This window comes from Sander vitreus, chromosome 17, assembly GCF_031162955.1.
Source record: "Sander vitreus isolate 19-12246 chromosome 17, sanVit1, whole genome shotgun sequence".
Taxonomy (NCBI): Eukaryota; Metazoa; Chordata; class Actinopteri; order Perciformes; family Percidae; genus Sander; species Sander vitreus.
The window spans coordinates 18364660-18385585 of record NC_135871.1 but is presented as its reverse complement, the minus strand read 5'-3'; the positions used below and the strand labels follow the sequence as shown (position 1 = coordinate 18385585).

General features: G+C 40.6%; 1 protein-coding gene across 1 annotated transcript; it reads right to left on the bottom strand.

The window, feature by feature from the left end:
- Nucleotides 1-8598: 8598 nt before the first annotated feature.
- Nucleotides 8599-11370, bottom strand: comtd1a (catechol-O-methyltransferase domain containing 1a). The gene is made up of 7 exons (XM_078273720.1): nucleotides 11316-11370; nucleotides 11104-11222; nucleotides 10283-10388; nucleotides 9572-9690; nucleotides 9078-9132; nucleotides 8859-8992; nucleotides 8599-8751 (listed from the first exon to the last, which is right to left on the bottom strand). Exons 1-7 carry the CDS (start codon nucleotides 11368-11370, stop codon nucleotides 8599-8601), a joined length of 741 nt encoding a protein of 246 aa, XP_078129846.1.
- Nucleotides 11371-20926: the final 9556 nt, after the last annotated feature.

The following is a 20926-nucleotide window of genomic DNA, read 5'->3' as shown; positions in this document are numbered from 1 at the left end:
AATTTAAGCAGTTTTCTGGGACATTTTCTTAAAACACAGCAAAACAAGTGTTTAAGAGATCTGGACAATAAACAATCTAACAAGAAATAAGGTACCGTGAGCAATTGGTCCTTCATTGGTAGTAAGGAGACCTTCAGAAGAGATGAGGTAACCTTGCTCCTTATGACATCATATAGGGAAGATTCCAGATCAGCCAACCTGAGCTTTCATTTTCTCAAAGGCAGAGGAGGATACCCAGGGCTCGGTTTACACCTATCGCCATTTCTAGCCACTGGGGGACCATAGGCAGGCTGGGGGAACTCATATTAATGTTAAAAAACCTCATAAAGTGAAATTTCCATGCCATGGGACCTTTAAGTAGAACAATGATCTACTTTTAGCCTCACACATCACCCCCTTTTCTAGATTTATACATTTGAACGGCAGTCATAGTTGAGATGGGCTCACCATTTTTTATATGCCCAGGTGAGTGACTTGTCCTGCCCTCTAATGGCACAAAGATCATCATGTCTGCCGCTACAAGACTTGATTATTTTACCCACAAACTGAACATTACAAGGTTACAGGAAAAACGGTAGATGAAATCAGTTGTCCATCTATGTATGGTGCCCTTGAGTCTTGTTGCAGTGGCCAAGCCGTAGCCACCCAGAGTGAAGCCTGCACGTTGTGTACATGGGAGCAGAAAGTTTGATTTACTGTCAATTTTTTGTGTGGAATGGCACTGTAAAATTATTGTTTTTATATTAACCCAATGGTCTGATATTGATCTACAGCAACCCTTAGCAGTTGGTCTCAACATCTGATGGATGGAGGTTTCAGTGGCAAAACTGCAGTAAGTGGAGTGGTTTCTCAACGAGAGGGGAAATCCTCTATGCTGGATCAATCAGAAACAGCATGTCACCGTAAGCAGACATATTGAATTGTCCTTTGCAGAAACATAAGACATTTATCCACAATAGTATTTGGTGTGGTGGCCAGCAAAAATATTCAGAGGATTTCTTTTTGGATATTGCATTTATTTGTCAGCACATACCAAAGCAAAACAGATTGCAAAGTAACAATTGTAAATGTAACTGCATCTTTTACATCCATGATTACATGAGTCAAACGATCAAAGGCAAAGCTGTTTGCGAACATTAAAAGAATCGTGCTCTCTCCTTTTCAAATGGTCATTCTGAAGAGAAATTACAGCTTCCTTCTCTTTGCTTGGCTCAGCTTATGCTTTGGATTTGCATCTGCATTAGTTAAGCCATTTACTATTTTCCGCTTCGCCATCCCTGATATGTATATTTATGTAAATGCTTCTCAACTGCTGTCTCATTAAATTTAAGGTGGTCTTATCCTCGCTTCCTATACCTCTGCAGATATTCCCTCTGTTTGGCTTTTACTGCACTTCCCTCTTATTTCTTTGACTTACTACTCTCCACCTTCTCAGTTTTACCTTGAGGATCCTTTATTTTCTCTGAAACTTCAGACAGCTTTGATTTCTGATCCTGACTTCCTTCTGGTAGCCCCTGATGCAGCTCTTTGATTTCTGCATTGACAGTTGTCTTTTCCCTTGGTAAGACAGTTTGGACTGTTTGGGGTTTTTCCCCACTTTTTGGCTTTTGATCATTCTCCTCAGGAATACTTTTCACATCAGATATAAGAGAAGACTCTTTATCTTTACCTGTATTTCTATCATGTCTAGCATCTTGAATGCCTTTTGCTACTTTAGCCTCATCTTTTGCAGCTTCAGATTTACTGATTTCCTTTGGCTCTTTATGACTGTTCTCCTTTTCCTCACTCTTGAGTGATACTTGAGCCTTTTCTGAAAGCTCCTCTGTCTCTACGGACAGAGTGCTTTTTGTCTCTCCTGTAAAATTAGTTATTTCTAAAGCAGGAACTTTGTCTTGCACTTGAACACTGCTTAGCTCTTGAGTTTTGTCTGATTCTTTAGACACTTGGGCCGAGGTCTCGTCAACAGGCTTCTTCACTTGAGCTGAGATAAAACTATCTTTCTCAGCATCTCCGTTTTTACCGTCATCAGATTGTTTCAGAAGTTCATCCTCTACAGGGACCTCTGGCTTTAACTCATCTGGTTTTGAAGAGAGATCTTTCTCAACTGCTGCCATTGTCACTGGAGCTTCTTTCTCTTCTACTGCGTTTTCAGCTACTTTTTGATGTCCATTTCCTTCCTCATCAAGGCTCTCACTCAATAAAACTCTGCTTTGAGTATTTCTATCTATGTCACTGTCCCTTTCATTGCCAGCTGCTTCAGCCTCATCTGACTCTTCTTTACCTTTTTGTCCTTTTTCACTATCATCCACCTCACCAGGACTGCCATCATCACCTCCGTTCACTAAATTTCCTACTGATGCTGCTTGATTCTGCTCACTATCAGACATCTGCTCACCTTCGTCCTCTCGACTGTCTTTATTATCATTTTCTTCCTCACTGCCCCCTCTATCTCTTTTGGCACACTCCTGCTCATCTTTTCCCACCTCTGTCTCCTCCGATCCTGTCTCTTCAAACTCTGACATCTCAATTTCCCTGGTGGTCTCCGTTATGATCTCCTCTACGAACTTGTACTGGGGCTCAGCTCGTCTGTGTGAGCCTCCCGGGCGGCTGAGGCAGGGCAGGGTGTAAACGGGGGACTGGTGGTAGATGTAGGGCAGGGAGACGTGGCTGTCTGTCATTGCAGATAGCCGAGCCTCCTCACCGCAGAGAAGTTTCCTGCAAAACAGGAGACACAGATTTCAATACGGAATTCATTTTAATCCTCATTAATGATAAATATTTGAGACAGGTGCAAAAACCTACTAAATGGTGTTGGCCTTATAAAATAAATATAAACTAGAGACTTTTTGTAAGAGTTTTTTTTTTTCTTTGTTGTCATATTTGATTTCTCTCAACAAAATGCAAGGTAATTATATATTATTATTGTTTTTGAGAATTTCAGTGATACCCATATTGTAACATTGTGATTGTTTGCATTAGACACTGCACTTTGTTTATTTGAATTGTAGCCTAAATGCAGCATTCTTAATGGATGAAGATGATTAAGAAAAACGAAGAAAAAACTGATTTTTAATCATCCTTTTACTCCAAAAACACTTGCCTTGATAATAACAACGAGTGCTGTCATTCTTTTACTATTTTTTACCTTGAAGGATTCAGCGCACCTTACCTGTAAGACAGTATCTCCACATCCAAAGCCATCTTCACATTTAACAGGTCCTGGTATTCCCGCAGGTAACCAGACATATCGAATTTGCAATTTATGAGCTCATTTTCAAGTTCTTTGATTGTGTTCTGGAGAAAGAGAGGAGAGAACATCTGTTACTGGACACCATCTGAACACTGAACACAGCTTTATTAACCCGTGGTCTTACACAAACTCCCAGTCTCACCTGGTAATGAATCATTTCTTCCTTGTGGCGATCCTCAACGTCATGAAGTTGCTTCTCCAGCGCTTCCCTGGTGCCTTTAGCGCAGTCCAGTTCGATGTTCTTGGCCTGCAGGCGCCTCCTGTGCTCCTGGATCTCTTGCTGGGTCGCTTTTAACGCCGCTCTCTTGCTCTCAGCTGCTTCCGTTAATCTTGCAAACTGAGATCGGAAAGTTTCTCCCATTTGCTGGACGTCGGACACAGTGTGGCCTTCCAGCTGTGCCCTGATGTCCCGCAGTGCCGCAGTGACGCTAGGGTTGCCAAATTCATGCGCCTTGACAGTCACCTGCGCGCCCTGGATTTGGTCAGACATCTCTGACACCTCGGCCTCATGGTTTCTCTTCAGGAAGTGGATTTCATCCACGAGAGCCTGTGCTTTCTTGTCCAGCTGTAGTTTAGCCTGATACGCGTCACTGATGTCCTTGTTGAGGAGCACAATGTTGCTCTCTGCATCCGATCTGCTACGCGCCTCCTGTTCATGTTGTCTTCTCAGGTTGGACACTTCTTCCTCTAAATTCTGATGTTCGATTTCAATCTGATGCTTCTGATGAGTAATGTCCTGAACCAGCTGTCTCAGTTTCCTGAGCTCTGGTCCATACTCTTTCTCCAGACCAGATGCGGGTTTCGCTTTACCTCTGATCTCCCCGATTTCTCTCTCCAGCAGTTGATTCTGATACTCCAGATGGTGCACCTTCTCTATGAATCCTGCAAGACGATCGTTCAAGCCATGCATCAATTCTTTCTCATTAAACTGCCCAGTTTTAGTCAAATTCATGCCCGTGGACACGACGCTGGCATCTAATGCCGAACGTTTTGGCTTATACTGTAAATACTCATCTTGAGTGTTTCTGTGCGGAAAGAGGAATCGGTTATCCATGTTGTGACTCAGGCTGTCGTGGTGAATCTCCGGTGCAGAGACGCTCCATGCGGGCTTTTTATAACCGTCTCCATCCGCTCGGCATGCAGAACGGAGCAGTCCGCGGAGCTGAAAAAGTGTAGCATCAGCTTACTCTACGTTTTGTCGCAGACAGCAGTGACGTGGTGATTAACTGGGGGACATTCTAAAACGCTTAACGTGAAAAAGCTTAACGTGGTTTAATGTAGCCTACCTAAACAACGATCAATCATCACCAAAATTTCTCATGGCCATATCTTGTCATGAACACTAAGCTTGTCAAAAAAACTAAACCGAAATCCAACGATTATAGAAGTTATCTCACATTAACGTTTTCTGCTTCATTAGAGCCTATATTGTAAGGAAAAAGCTTAACGTGGTTTAATGTACCTAAACAACGACCAATCATCACCAAAATTCTCTATCATATTGCTCCTCATAACCACTGAAAACTGTCAAAAATCTAACCCAAAGTCCTTTTTATTATGGACGTTAGCTGACGTTTCTGCTCCATTAAGGGGGAAAGCTTAACGTGAAAAAGCTTAACGTGGTTTAATGTACCTAAACAGCGATCAATCATCACCAAAATTCTCTCTCATATTGCTCCTCATAACCACTGAAAATTGTCAAAAAAATCTAACCCAAAGTCGGTTTTATGTTGGACATTGGCTATTCGACACATTCGAAAAATCTATTATGCGGTTTGTCATTTTGACCTATTCATGTCAAAATACTTCTGATGAACTCAGCTAACCCCCCTACACATAACACAAAGCTTCTTTTTTTAAAAAAAAGATCCTTTGATTTTTAAAATATTTTTTAATATTAAAAAATGCTATAAATCTATTATGCGGCCTGACCTTTTGACCTATTCATGTCAAACCACTTTTGGTGAACTCAGCTAACCCCCCTACACATTGCACAAAGCTTCTTTTCTCAAAAAAACCCATCCTTTAATTTTATAGAATTTTTATTAGACAAAAATTGTGCAAATTACGCACAAACTAATTTGTGTAGGTAACTATGAAAACACCAACTTTGACATATCTCAACCAAAATAAATGCTACCAACACAAAACTTTAGATCCTAGTTTGCCATGACCCTCTGGGGGTCCCCCACACATTTTCTGAAGATCGGCCATTAAGGCCCTGACACACCAACCAGACGGCCGACCGTCGGCAGAAATGGCAGTCGGACTGATCAGTCGGGTCCCCGAGGTCCAAAAAGTGCCTCAGAACACACTGAGGCGCCGCCGACTTGAGCGTATGCTCTGCGCGAAATGTAATACGTCTCCATAGCAGCAGGCGGCGCTGCTCTGTATTGTTTCCATTAACAGTCTGATTATTTCCCAGAAAATGAAAACCGGCAGCTGATTGGACGAATGCGTCACATGGTTCTTTTTTCTCCGGAAATTCACAGCCAGACTGTCATGGCGGTTTGTTCAGAATACGATCTCATATTGTACTAAAATAGTTCACCTAAACGTGGTTCTGACAACATTTTAAGCAAGAAATAGGCCGTGCAGTTTCTGAATCTGTCTTCATTTCAGATCGACAAAGGTCAGTTTAAAAGATCCTTCCTTTGAGCGGCTCATCCGCTCCCCATTTCCGGGCGAGTCCCGACTGCCCTGTCTCCAGACTGAACATGTCGGGTCGGCCCAAATGAAGGCCGACGGCACGGGACACACCGAACAGACTCGAGTCACCGACCTCGCCAAATGGTCCGACGGCTGATTATCGGGCTGGTGTGTCTCCTCTATTAAGGAGCGCTGTAGCCAACGTAGACCATTTTCGGCCCTTCTACTCAATCAATGTTAATGGGATATTTGCAACGGCAACGTACCACAGACCTTGCGGCTCACACATGTCGATATTTACTGACGTTTGCCTCCTCACCGTTACGCTTTGGGTCCCACTTTCGCGCGCTCCCCGGGTCGTCGGAGGCTACTCATGACCCTGTCATAACTGCTTGCAGTTCTAGTTATTTATTGTTTTTCACACAGTGTACATTGAAACAATTCTTCTGGAACATGTACCATTCCGGTTGCTGGAGTGCAGAGATCTTGGAACCATCTTTTGCATGAGTCAAATTGGGTCTACAAAGATAAAATAAAATAATAAAAATAATAAAAAAATATTTTAAAAAAATCAAAGGATGGTTTTTTGAGAAAAGAAGCTTTGTGCAATATGTAGGGGGGTTAGCTGAGTTCACCAAAAGTGGTTTGACATGAATAGGTCAAAAGGTCAGGCAGCGTAATAGATTTTTCGAATGTGTCGAATAGCCAATGTCCAATAAAAAAGATTTCAGTGGTTATGAGGAGCAATATGAGAGAGAATTTTGGTGATGATTGATCGCTGTTTAGGTACATTAAACCACGTTAAGCTTTTTCCTTACAATAGGCTCTAATGAAGCAGAAAATGTTAATGTGAGATAACTTCTATAATCGTTGGATTTTGGTTTAGTTTTTTTGACAAGCTTAGTGTTCATGACAAGATATGGCCATGAGAAATTTGGTGATGATTGATCGTTGTTTAGGTACATTAAACCACGTTAAGTGTTTTAGAATGTCAGATGTCAGTCAGTCCCAAAACAATGAACCTCTGTGCATTATTATTATTATTATTATTATTATTATTATTATTATTATTATTATTATGTGTATTAGAGCGTTTACGTTGGTGTTAAACTCCTTAATTAATACCAGTCCACAGTTTCACGATCAACCTGCTTTAATGCTTTTAGCAGGTGACGTCATTTACACGCCACTTGCCCGTCCTTTACAGGCACTAACTAGTTAACTAACAGATTTCAACTCACACCTTTCATAGTGTTGTGTTAAAATCAGATTGGCATCTAGATCCAGAGGAAAAACTTGAAATCAAGTAACTGGATTGTTCATTTTTCTCTCCTCAAAAATCCCTCTTCAGCGTCATTATCGGTATTTGTTTTCAGTGGTGGAATGTAACTGGAAATGTAAGCAGCCTACATGTACTCAAGTACTTAGGTACAATATTGAGGTACTTGTTCTTCAGTGTTTAAATTTGATTTTACTTTAGACTTCTACTCCACTACATTTTGCACAGAAAAACTATCTACAGCCTTCATCTATTTTTACTCCACATACATCTACTTTAAGAAGACCTACATCTGGCTGATGATACTTCAGTTTTGTGTAGCATTTAGTATGCATGACGTTTACATGTAAAGGAATAATCCTACACTGTAGTATTTCCACATAATGAGTATACCTCTACCACAGCAATATATCCTCGGATGCTCAACCTGTTTGTGACTTTTACTTATAAAAAAAATATTTCTACACTGTAGTATTCCTACTTTTACTTAAATGATCTGAGTACTTCTCCCACCACTGTTTTGTGTTTTAATTTAATACCAACACATAGACTGTAATTTTCCTCTCAAACTCATGAAATAATGATATTAAGGCCAAAAGACTAGACATAAACTTAGTATAACCTATTATTTGTGTATTTGTGTTTGTCTGTGTAATGTGAATCTCATTACATGTTCATTGAAATCATAAAATTGTGTTTTTATTTTGTTCTTGTTGCTATTTCATCAGCAACACCTCAGGCCAGTGTAGACTTGAACAATGTCCCTCTTGGTTGTGCTCTGCAGACATCTCTAAAGAAAGGAGAGTCCTGCTTGCCTTCAGCTAGTACTAGAGCAATAATGTTTTACATTTGAGCTGTAGTTAATGTTTTACCATTTCAAACCCAGCTCTAAAGTCTAATAAAAAAACGTGTCATGCATATGAAAACAGCAATTTAAGACACTTAGTAAAGCAGTAAAACCACATACACAAATCAAGGATGCTGTGTTCATCTCACTATAAAGAGCTTGACTTTATTTTTCCCCTGGCTTTATTCCACTTGCATAATTTAATACTTTGATGTGTGAGCTGCTGTGGCCCCAGTGTAATGTAGCTACAAATAGAGCCGATCATATCAGCCTTAAAACAAAATGAGATGTTTCATGTTCTGTTACAAAGAAAACCACAATTTTATTTTTTATGTTTATCTGTTCCTGAGCTGTAGCACTGTGGTATTTGTTGATTTTGGAATGATTACATTTGAATGAAACTGTATATTTGTTTTATTTATTGCTCTTTTATGATTTCTGGGAGGAAATTGTAATTTTTAATCTGCTGTAGAAAAGACATTCAACGGATGATTGTTTTAGCTGACAATAGAGTACAGAAGGCAACGTAGTACTGCTACACATTTATATTTAATATCAAAACGAATGCACCATTTAGCGTTTAATGACAATGGTCAGTCCGTCGCCCATAATGAGCATACTCAGATCAATCCTCTGGTCCTTGTGTAGCTTCTTATTGAGGCCATCCAGAGCCTGGGATGTGAGGTCATTGGGAGCAGGATTCAGTACCTTTCCGCTCCACAGCACCTTCGAAAACAGTAACAACAGTGCTGTTTCATTCTGTTCACAGTCCAAACATGCTGTACACCTCTTAACACAGCATGACAGATCCTGCTTGTGTAAAGTGTACTTACATTGTCAATCGCGATGATTCCCCCTGTTCGTATGAGCTCAAGGGACTTCTCGTAGTATCTGTCATAGTTGAATTTATCAGCGTCGATAAACACAAAGTCATATGTTCCAGCTTCCCCGGCTGCAATCAGGTCACCTGATGAAACAGAGATGAAAATTAATAAGAATAACAGAGTCCATCTTTATCAGAAAGCATGACTGAGATTTATAAAAGCACTTACTTAGTGTCTTCATGGCTATTTGATGGCGTACATCTATCTTATTTTCAACTCCAGCCTAGAGAAAAGGTTAAACTGTATGAGAGTTGTGCAAGGGTCTTTAATTGTTTTTTTAAAGAGAATGTTAGGGAAGGCTAAAACAGGAATTGATTTCACTGCTTGGCTCTGCATCTTTACGTGCCACAGTTTCCTGAGCAGACACCTTTTTTACTTTCCAGCCGGCAGCATTTAGTGAAGACATACTGACAGAAGGTTGATGGTGCAGGATGTACAGTGTGCTGTCTGCTGCACAATTTTGCTCTGACAGAAGCACCAATCAATCTTACTAAACTTGCAAAATGCCAAATTAAAATGTTACACAAGTGCCAGGTTGTGTAATGCAACCTGTACTGTGTTAAGATGAAAGGTTTAATGAACAAATCCTAATTTGATACAGTATTTTCTTTTATATTGTGTAGACAACTTAAGCCATGCTGTTCAGAAAGAAATGATCTCACCTCTTTAAAAAACGGTTTTGCAATGTCCACGTAGGTGTCCTCTATTTCACAAGCTACCACACTTCCATTCTCTGGCATGGCCAAAGCCATGCTCAGTGTGTTGTACCCTGTGTACATTCCTGCAGAATAAATATAATGGTATAACTGAATCACATCAGAATCAGATTTTCACTCCTTTAAAGGTGATTAAAAGATAAGAGTGTCCTCTATAAGAAAGCAAAGACAAGCTGTGTATGGATAAGCAACCGAACAGCTATTTATAATATACAATTGAATCAATACTTACTGTTGAAATTTGAACACCGCTAAATTCATAGCAGTGAAACAGCATCTATCAAAATGAATGTGGTTTGTATTCCGTTATTTAAAATTCCCAGCTATTTCAGGTTGTGCAATTCAAAGCTTTTAAATAACCTTTTGAAAACACCATATTTAACTCAACTGGCCATTTTCAGACCTAATAATACAATTACAAAATGCAGCTGCTCAAATTGGAGCAGTTAAAGTCTCATACCAAAATTCAAAATAAAATGTTTTGTCAATTATAATCAGAAATATGGCTTTCAGAGTAAAATATTTTAGTGCTGAATTTCTTTTACCTTTCAGCAGTGGTTTGAATGCACAATCAGGTATGCAGTTGCTTTTAAAAATCCAATTATTTTGGCCCGTTTTTGCTTCCAAAGTCTTCTATTTGATCTCTCATAATCTCACCAATTTCAATAGCTTTTGTTGCATTTATCAGTCTAATTAGATTTGCCATAAACTGGGCTTGTTCACTGGCAACCATCATTATGTTCCAGGGGTCTTCAAGGGTTCTCTGTAATGAAAATATCAAAACATTTATATCATTATGTTGTCTGAATAAATGGATAAACATTGCTTGGTACTCCTTTTTAGCTGTGTAGTGTTCTTCTGACACTGTGCCTCCCTCTAGTGGTCTACACGAGCCTGAATTTATATACAGTGATTATGTATTCTTTATTATTATAACTGTATTGTACTTATATAGTAGGTGAAGATAATATAATTTAAATGTCATACACAACACAAACTTAACATTTGCAGTTCTAAGCAGTTGTACCTTCAGCTACTTTATAAAAGTATCCAGTTCCAAAGTTTGATCCAAAGTTTAGAAGCAAAACAACTTCAAATCCACATATCATCTTTAGTTTTTAGCCTGAAGCTCCGGATGACCAACTGGCCATCGTCTGACGTAAATAACCTGCTGGTGGCTTTAGCATGCTGATCAATGTCGACAGGCACCTGTCCATGCTAAGTTAAAGGTGATCAAAATAATCCTGAACTGAATTTCAGAGGAAACAAATTTAAAGATAACAACTTGGATGTAACGTGATCTTTTGGTGGACATGTTTAGAGGCCGAGCAGCATCGTACTGAAACACCTGTGAACAATGCAGGGGTGTCTTGCTAAAACAAGTAACAAGGGAATTAGAATAAGAAAAGTTTCTAATGTTATGAAATCAATATTTCAGCATGAGACTCTAGTGTACGACGGCTTGTTGGTTCTCTTACCAGTCTGAGTTTGGTGAGGACTGGGTGCTCTCTCAGTGAGTTGTTAACAACATACTGCAGCACAGGATTGTCCTTCCCTTCGCTGTGGCTCTTCCCAATAAAGGCAGACTTTCCCACACCTGACCGGCGAGAAACAGAACAGCAGCTACCGTTACCACCAATCGCAGAAATCTGTCACATGCCAGATTACACACAGCACCGCCATCTCATACCTGTAAGTACAACAGCAAGTCCAGTGCAAACAAATATTTTGATACCTGTAGCCATTATGTTCTGGCCTCTGGGCTTTGTTAAAGAAAGGTTGAATAGCTTTAATGTAAATCCACTGAATGTGTCTGTGTCAGTCCTATTTGTACAGTACCGTCTGTTTGCTTAACCTTTGAGAGGGAGGCTCAACTTATTGATTTTTCAGGTGTATTGCAAAAGCAGGGGCATTTTGTAAGATAGACAACCATATCAACAAGTTAGTGTTAATAATGTATTACTTAAAAAATATATGAGATTAAATCATTAGAAGTCACAGTAGACAGTCCACAGTAGAGTCCCAGGACAAAGATCTCCTGTATAAAAAGGCACCAACGCTGACCCAATAGTTTAGACGAGTTTGTTCTTTTTATTTGCTGAAGCTATGGATCTCAAAATACTGCAGATAGTTATTTTGCAATTCAATACACTTTGGACTTTTTTTCTGTTTGTTGTTCTCAGCACTGTATATCACTTCAATTCATTTGTGAAATGTGAACTTTTGTGTATTTCACAAGACGACACTTTCCTCACTATATAAATTCCTGTGTGACTAAAAAACCATGAAAGGTACTATCTAAATGTTTTAAATTGTTTTCAGCTGATGGAAGCAAGACTCTCCTTTTTGGAATTTCATTGTTTTCTGAATAAATTTGTCATAAAATGTCATCTGATCTTCACCTTTCATGTCTTTATTGAACACACTCATTCAACATTCAAAATGGCAGTGGAAAAAGCAAGTGAACCCTTAGAATTAATAAGTGGTTGACCCCCCCTTGGCAGCAATAACCTCAACCAGGCGCTTCCTGTAGCTGTGGATCAGACCTGCACATCGTTGAGGAGGAATCTTAGCCAATTCTTCCTGGCAGACCTGCTTTAGCTCTGTCATATTCTTTGGACGTCTCTTGTGTATGGCCCTCTTCAAGTCAATCCATAGCATCTCTATTGGGTTGAGGTCTGGGCTCTGACTTGGCCACTCCAAAAGGCGGATTTTATTTTTCTGAAGCCATTCTGTTGTGGACTTGCTCCGGTGTTTTGGGTCGTTGCCCTGTTGCATCACCCACCTTCTACACAGTTTCAGCTGACATACAGACATTCTCACATTATCCTGAAGAATTGTCTGATATACTTGGAAATTCATCTTCCCCTCAATGATTCCAAGCTGGCCAAGCCCTGATGCAGCAAAGCAGGCCCAAATCATGAGGTTTCCTCCACCGTACTTTACAGTTGGGATGATGTTTTCATGATGATATGCCGTGCCATGATGTTCTACGCCAGATGTAGTGCTGTGTGATATTTCCAAATAGTTCAATCTTAGTTTCATCAGTCCACAAAACATTTTGCCAATACCGCTGTGGAGTGTCAATGTGCTCTTTTGCAAACTGTAGGCGTGCAGCAATGTTCTTTTTAGTAAGAAGTGGTTTCCTTCGTGGTGTCCTGCCGTAGATACCCTGCTTGTTCAATGTTTTACGTATTGGAGACTCATGAGCAGAGATGTTAGCCAGTTCCAATGAATTGTTTCTTGATCTCATTGATGAGTCTTTGTTGTGCTCTTGGTGTCATTTTGACTGGGCGCCCACTTTTTGGTAGAGTAGCAACAGTCCCAAAGTGTCTCCATTTGTAGATTGTTTGCCTAACTGTAGACTGGTGAATTTCTAAAGTCTTTGAAATAACTTTGTAACCCTTGCCAACTTTATGTAAATCAACAATTCTTGAGCGTAGATCCCCTGAAAGCTCTTTTTGGCGAGGCATGGCTCACATAAGCATGTTCTTCTTGTGCAGAGCAAACTCCAAAAGTTTGAGGGGTTTTTATCAGTCAAAGTAGCTGTAGTCCACACCTCCAAACTCATTATCTTAACGAGACTCCAGAGGCCTGTACTACGAATCAAGATCAACATGTCCTGGATTTCTTTCAGTTACCCAGCTTCACCTAACCTAACGCCCGCGGTCCCACATAAGCTGTATCACGACGCTGGTTATCAACTAGTTCAGTCAACCCAGGGTTTCCCAGTCCAGCGGCGCGCGTGTTCACATAAAAGAGGCGGTGTTTGCACAGCACAACCAGTCGCAAACATCTACCAGAGCCGCATATTTTACATAAGAAGAGGAAATTATAATTCTACATAAATATGAATAACACAGACACGGTTTTGCAGGCAAAACGCAATACAGTCGCTGCTTCCTAAAACAGGAAGGAAAGCTGGCAAAAAAATAGCCGACGCTGTAGATGTGTACATCACAACACTTATTAATATCACTTCCCCATCAGTCAGGACCAAGATCTGACCATAATTACACTTGTGCACTTTCCCTAAACTGTCGTTGCTTTAGCCTAGTATTTCAGTTGCAACCCTGGCAGTGGGAAGCCATCGTGAGAGCAAATAAAATATATAAAAACAAATTTTAAACTGATGTGCGCATTGGCAACACACGGCTCAAGAAGCCGAGCCGATATGTAATTCCCTCCCATTACAATCTATATATTTCATAAATATACACATCAGGGAATGCTAACGGGATTGTCGGTCTCTAAATGTTTTAACTTTTATGTGCGCACCTCTCTCTCTCTCTCTCTCTCTCTCTCTCTCTCTCTCTCTCTCTCTCTCTCTCTCTCTCTCTCTCTCTCTCTGCGCACCGAGCTCCGCCTGATCGGTGACGCCGTTATCAATCGAGTATTGATTGGTCAGTAGGCGGTGCTTTTACACCGGTTGATCTCTGATCTCCAACTTAACCTGCTCCCAACCAGGTTAGGCATTCAGCATAAGTTACCACGGCGATTGAACCCGATCACAAGTGATCCACCTTCGTAGTACAGAAAACCCTGGGTTGAACCTGAAGTTAGCTGTTAACGCCAAATCTCGCTTCGTAGTACAGGCCTCAGGTGTGCTAAAACCTGACTCCATTTAGCTTTTTTGAGGTCATTAACTCAAGGGTTCACATACTTTTTTTAAAGTATTACCATTATGAGTGTCATGGTTGTATGTTTCTGTATATGTTCTGTTTCCTGTTTTATTTTGGTAGTCTGGTTTTCTGTCTGGTCTTGTCTGGTTTTACTTCCTGTCTTTAGTTTTCCCGTGGCTGTTGTTAGGTCATTGTATTCTGTTGCTGTGTGTTCTGTGAGTGTGTTCGTCTTACGTTAGTCTACCTTCTGTCTCTGAGTCCCAGTTTTTGAAATCTTGTTCTATTGTTCTGGAATTAGTTTTTGCTTTCTGGACTCTTTTGGTATGTACTTCAGTTTTGTTTGTGAAATAAATCCTCAAACAACAAACTTCCGCCTGCTCTCTGCATTTGGGTCCTCCATTCCCTGCAACTTGTGACAATGAGTCACTAGAAGGTGAAAGGTTATATGATGCCACTGACAGGCGACTAAAGGAAATGTCCCGTGTCAGAAATAAAATAACAGATTTCTCTGGGTTTGACATGTGGTGGAAAAATTTGTTCACTCAAACAAATTGTACCTTTAAACATTAAGCGATTTAGGAGTTAGGGTTTTTGAGCTAGAAGCAGGACTATCTAAGTCTTCCAGAGGTCAGCCTCTGTTTCACCTCCTCAGCATCCATTTTCGCGCTAATCACACACCGTCTGCAACAACTGGCACCACCACACCAGGACTTAGGTACTATATGTATCCCTTCTAACGTCAACCATAGCTGTAGCTGTATCCCTTCCAACATAGACCATAACTGTATCCCTTCTAACATCAGCTGTATCCCTTCTAATATCAACCATAGCTGTAGCTGTATCCCTTCTAACATCAGCTGTATCCCATCTAACATGGGGGGAAGTGAGGCAGACAGACCGGGGTGTGCTAGCTGTAGCTGTATCCCTTCTAACATCAACTATAGCTGTATCCCTTCTAACATCAACCGTTGCTGTAGCTGTATCCCTTCTAACATTAACCATAGCTGTATCCCTTCTAACATCAACCATAGCTGTAGCTGTATCCCTTCTAACCTCAACCGTTGCTGTAACTGTATCCCTTCTAACATTAACCATAGTTGTATCACTTCTAACATCAACCGTAGCTGTATCCATTCTAAAATCAACCATAGCTGTAGCTAAATCCCTTCTAACATCAGCTGTATCCCCTCTAACATGGGAGGGAGTGTGCCAGCTGTAGCTGTATCCCTTCTAACATCAACTATAGCTGTATCCCTTCTAACATCAACCATAGCTGTAGCTGTATCCCTTCTAACATCAACTATAGCTGTATCCCTTCTAACATCAACCACTGCTGTAGCTGTATCCCTTCTAACATCAACCGTTGCTGTATCCCTTTTAACATCAACCATAGCTGTAGCTGTATCCCTTCTAACATCAACCGTTGCTGTAGCTGTATCCCTTCTAACATCAACCATAGCTGTATCCCTTCTAACATCAACCATAGCTGTATCCCATCTTACATTAACCATAGCTGTATCCCTTCTAACATCAACCGTTGCTGTAGCTGTATCCCTTCTAATATCAGCTGTATCCCTTCTAACATCAACCATAGCTGTAGCCGTATCCCTTCTAACATCAGCACATGACACAGAGCAATCTTCTGAATGTGTTTGCCTACTTTTTAGCTGCCTTTTGTGGGTGTGATCTTGTAGTCATTTACTGTGTATTTCAACGCCTATATTAAGCAGAAATTTGGAGAAAACCCTTAATCGCTTTTGCCTCCATTAACACTTAATGGAGTCATCATTGCTAATCAACAGTACTGAGTGTGTCTTATTGCAGTGTTCAGCATGGACTGTTACATTTGGTCAGATTCTGTTAGCCAACAGTGCAGATGGATCTCTGAAAGAGTGTGAGAACCGCACTTAAAGCCCTCTACAAAGACAAACTGAAAGGGACATCTAGTGCCAATAGAGAAACGTAGGTGGTTATTTGTGCGAGTAGGACTGTCTTCCACAGTAAATCAGTAAGATATCACAGCAGCAAGCATGAAAGTGATGTTCCATCACTACTAACAATGTTGTGATATAAAGTTACATATTCTGTGATAGAAGAGTTTATCCATATTTCCCATTCCTACATGGGTATAAAAGTAACTGTCCTGAGGTTAACTGTAAGCAGAAAGAGGTGCTTTCTCCACCAATTGGAGGTGTGTTAGTATTTGAGATTGTCAAAAAAAATTCATGTTTGTGTTTCCCTTTAAAGGGGTGGTTCAGAATTTTGGACATAAGACCGCATTTCCAAGTTAGCCAGTGTGTTATTTATCAGTGGAGACCGTTTTCAACACTTTTCATCCAGTCCTTCCAGAGTTCGCTGGCGCAAGTCAACAGTATCTGCTAGCCTTAACCACTCCACAGTACACCCGAGGCAAATAAATTATAACGCCAGACTATCGATGTAAATGTCTGTGTTGATAGAATAATGTTAGGAATTAAACTACCCTTGCATCGCATTGCAGTAGTTATACTTTGTTCCCTGTAGTTGGTAGCATAGGCTACAGCAGCAGTGGAGTGATATTACCTAGGCTACTGAGAAAGCCAGTTTCCATGACAATCACACAAGTTTATTTTTTTATTTTCTCGCAAACCTGGCACTAATATCATTGGAAAGCTTAGATTCTGGTTGAGGTGGTTGTGCCAGACTCACACCTTTGGCTGAGTCTTTATCTGTCAGAGGGAGAGCAGGTGTGCGGTTGTGAAGAAGTTGGTAATTTCATGGTGCAGATTAACACTTTTGCATGCACTGTATCCGTGTCACATTCTCATTAGGGGCTGAGCCCCCCTAAAGGTCTGATCCTAGAATCACCCCTGCTGCTACTTCATACTTGTACTCCACTACACCTCAGAGGAAAATGTTGTAATGTAACTTTTGCTTTAAAACAGCATACATCTCCATATTCTCTCAGGTTGTTTACTGTGTCTTGGTAAAGTCAGAAAATAACACACATGATGACAGGACAGACCCTTTGCATGTTAGGGGAGGGGATACACAAAATATCAGGTGAAAAACGGACTGATATTTTGTGTATCCCCTATGTAACTATTGCTAGAAAACAGCATACATCTCCATATTGTCTCAGGTTGTTTATTGTGTCCTGGTAAAGTCAGAAAATAACACACGTGATGACAGGACAAACCCTTTGCATGTTAGGGGAGGGGATACACAAAATATCAGGTGAAAAACGGCCTGATATAATGTGTATCCCCTCTGTAAGTTATATGGCAGACAGGTGAACAAAGCGGTTAATTGAAAAGCCATATTAAACTAAATTAAATTAAAACAGAAATCACATTAGAGGGCAGGAAGGGATGGGTTAGCAAAGACGATGAAAAAATATTGTTCATTAACCTGCATGACTAACGTAGATAGGCCTATAGCTAAGGAGAATGTCCATATGGAACTTTGGAAAACACTGTCGATTAATCCAAAATAATAAATGACGCATTAAACAATTCACACGTCGCCTTAATGTAACAGACATATACACGTATTTATGTAGATAAATGAGACCATTACTATGGAAAACCCTTTCGAGTCTTCCACTATGTAACTTTTAGCTGCAACTGTAGTTCCAATGAGACAACCTGTAGGGGGGCCAAAGCTCCGCTCCGAGTGCACGCGCGCTCCCGCGGCCAGGGGATACAAATCCTGGCAGGGTTAAGTACCTTGGCACGACACCGGAAACCGGGGACGTCTGGTTACCCTAGGTTAGCCCAGCCAGGTATCTACCAAGAGTGTAGCTATACCGTTAGCTAACGTTGTCACTCTCCAAAATGCATTGAACTGTAATGTTATTTCCACTAATGTTGTCAGTCTCAATCTATCAGTAGCAGCTAGGCTAACGTTATGAAAGGGGCTAGCTTTATTAGCTAGCGTAGCCCACCAAAAGTTATTACCTGTTCATCAGTAGCTGTAAGCTGTAAGCATCTGGAAAGACGGATGGAACCGCATTTGTTGTCAGTGAGTTGTGGTCCTTTAGATTGCGGGGGTTTTCAAAGTCCTCTGGTCTAAAATGATCACTACACATTCGCCACTTGAGTAGAGTCTCCGCCTTGATGTCCAAGCCAGCAGCATGAAGCCATGGTTCCTTTTTGGATCTCCCAATGGAAATTTGTGAAAACTTTGTGGTGCCCATCTGTTTGGTTTATTTTTAAGTCCTTAGTTTCCAATCCAATGCTTCAATATCAATGTACTAGCTAGGCTACTACTAGGTGTCCCGACTGTAGTGCGCTTCTCTGTTTACTTTTTGGCATCGTACTAGGCTACTAACCGGAGCAAAGTAAAATTCCGCTGCTGCTGAGAAACTAGTCCCTCAAAATGTAATGCGATCATTGAGATGCAAGTGTAGTTTTATTTCTAACATTATTCTATCAACACAGACATTTACATCGATATTCTGGCGTTATAATTTATTTGCTTTGGGTGTACTGTGGAGTAGCAGGCTAGCAGATACTGTTGACTTGCGCTAGCCTAGCACAAGCGAACTCTGCAACTGGAAGGACTGGATGAAAGTGTTGAAAACGGTCTCCACTGATAAATAACACACTGGCTAACTTGGAAATGAGGTCCTATGTCCAAAATTCTGAACCACCCCTTTAATATTTACAGTCAATGCTGCCAACACGGAGAGAAAATATCTGCTTTGTATTTTATTACTCATCTCTCTCTCTCTCTCTCTCTCTCTCTCTCTCTCTCTCTCTCTCTCTCTCTCTAATGTATGAAGAGCGAAAACTGTAGAGAAGAGAGCAATTTGTTTGGAAAATTTTCAGAGAATCGTACTGCAGCTTCAACCTCTGTCCTCCCCTCTGGCTCTCAACATTCCGTCCCCATACACACACATTGGAAAATCTGAAACGGTCTGAAAACTGGATGATACATAAACTGTGATTTGGTAGAAACCGTGCTTGATATCAAAATGCCCATTCAGCCCAATAAAGGCCAAAGTCTTGTCTTCGGTTTAAACTTTTATAATTTTTCTACATTAAAAGGTATCTCCCATTAAAGGCTATGGGAAATTTTGTGGCGTTTTTTTGCAGATTTCGTGAAAACCACACGGCAAATCTCTTAAAAAAATAAAAAAGTCATAGCACACCATTCCCGATCATTACACATGTTTTGATGTATTTTGTGTGCATGTGTTGGCAACGCTCTGTGACTAGTAGCGGGACAAAAATGTGGCGGAATAATAAGTATGGGGGATAATAGTAATTGTGCCGATTAGCACATCGGCACACTGAACTAGTATGTGCAGCGTGAGTGTGTGTGTTCTAACGCAAAAGGAAGTCTTGACTAGGCAGGTAGCATGATGTAGCTAATGTCAGCAGACTGTAGATAGATGTTGCTGTGTAACCGAAATCAGTGAGTATAGTTTCTTTAATGAGTCTTCTCTGCTTGTGCTCACTGTTAGACATATTCATTGTACCATTTATGATAACAGCTATGCTCTTGTTGACACTGCTTATGTTTGATATACTGGACACACAGCTACAGAGGGAGAGGTCAACATGGCCACTTTATCCTGTCACATTACCAGCAACTGTGACAAAGAGGAGCCACAGAAATAACTGGAGTGGTGATACTGACATTAAAGCAGAGCCTAGCAACTCATGTATGTGGGTATATGAGTAATGCATTTAGAAGGACTTTAAAAAATCCAAACCTATTCTTTAAGAATTGAAACCATGTTTTGAGGTGCTGTAGTACTTCCTTCTTTCAAAAGTGATTGATTTTTAACATTTAACATTTTATTTGGTTTTAATTAAGTTTAATGAGCACAATGTTTTTGCAGAGCTGGTGGAGTGTTTTCATGAGCCACACTTTGGATCATCTTGTCTTGCAACTTCAAAATGGGAATGGGGAAGATGGTAGCCAGGAATGTTCAAAAAGGGATTTTGGGGATGTGAGTGGGATGTGAGGTCTCTCCAAGGACACAGAGCTTCCTCTGTCTATTCCCTAATTAAGAATGCACAGATACAAACAAAAGCACGCCGCCGACAAGAACGCATCAATTAAATGAGCCATGACATGAACTGTCTCTAAAAAAAAAAGTGTTTGAGATGTGACGAGGAAAGGAAGGGGATCTCTTAGAGTGTGCACAAAGTTCTGCTAAGGTCCTCTTGGTGAAAATGAGATGCCGTGTTTTTCCACCATCCCTCTCTCTCTCTCCAGCTGCTTCAGGCCTCTGCTTATGTGATGCTAATTGTTTCTGCTACTTGTGCCAAGTACCTACTCTTCCCCAGCACATTCTACAGACAGGCCTTGGTCCCTCAGCTGCTTTTTGTGTCTGTTTAAGGAATGAAAAAATGTGTGCTGCCATCTGCAGCAAGCACACCACTGTTCCTCCTCCCGGCCGTGACTGTCAGAGTGCCACAATGATGCACATTCACCCACACTCTCTCAGAGGTAGAGAAACAAGAAAACAAAACTGACACATACAACTGCTAATATGAAACAAAATAATTCAAGAGGTTCCTGTTTTGATGCATTTAGTGCGTGGGAAGGAAGACACTGTAGTTACATCTAAAAAGGGCTTTTAAATTTTGCAAACCATGCAGAGAAGAAATCCAACCAGGCCCTCTTAAAACGTATGTGCTGGTCTGTATTTGATTTTCAAGCATTATCTAGAAACACAAAACTC

Excerpts from the sequence above, each read along its gene's own strand:
- comtd1a (XM_078273720.1), bottom strand. The coding sequence starts at position 11,370 with ATGGCTACAGGTATCAAAATATTTGTTTGCACTGGACTTGCTGTTGTA. Across the intron at positions 11,223-11,315 it reads ACTTGCTGTTGTACTTACAG|GTGTGGGAAAGTCTGCCTTT; the intron begins GTATGAGATGGC and ends CTCGCCGGTCAG. Across the intron at positions 9,691-10,282 it reads AACAAAAGCTATTGAAATTG|GAATGTACACAGGGTACAAC; the intron begins GTGAGATTATGA and ends TTTATTCTGCAG.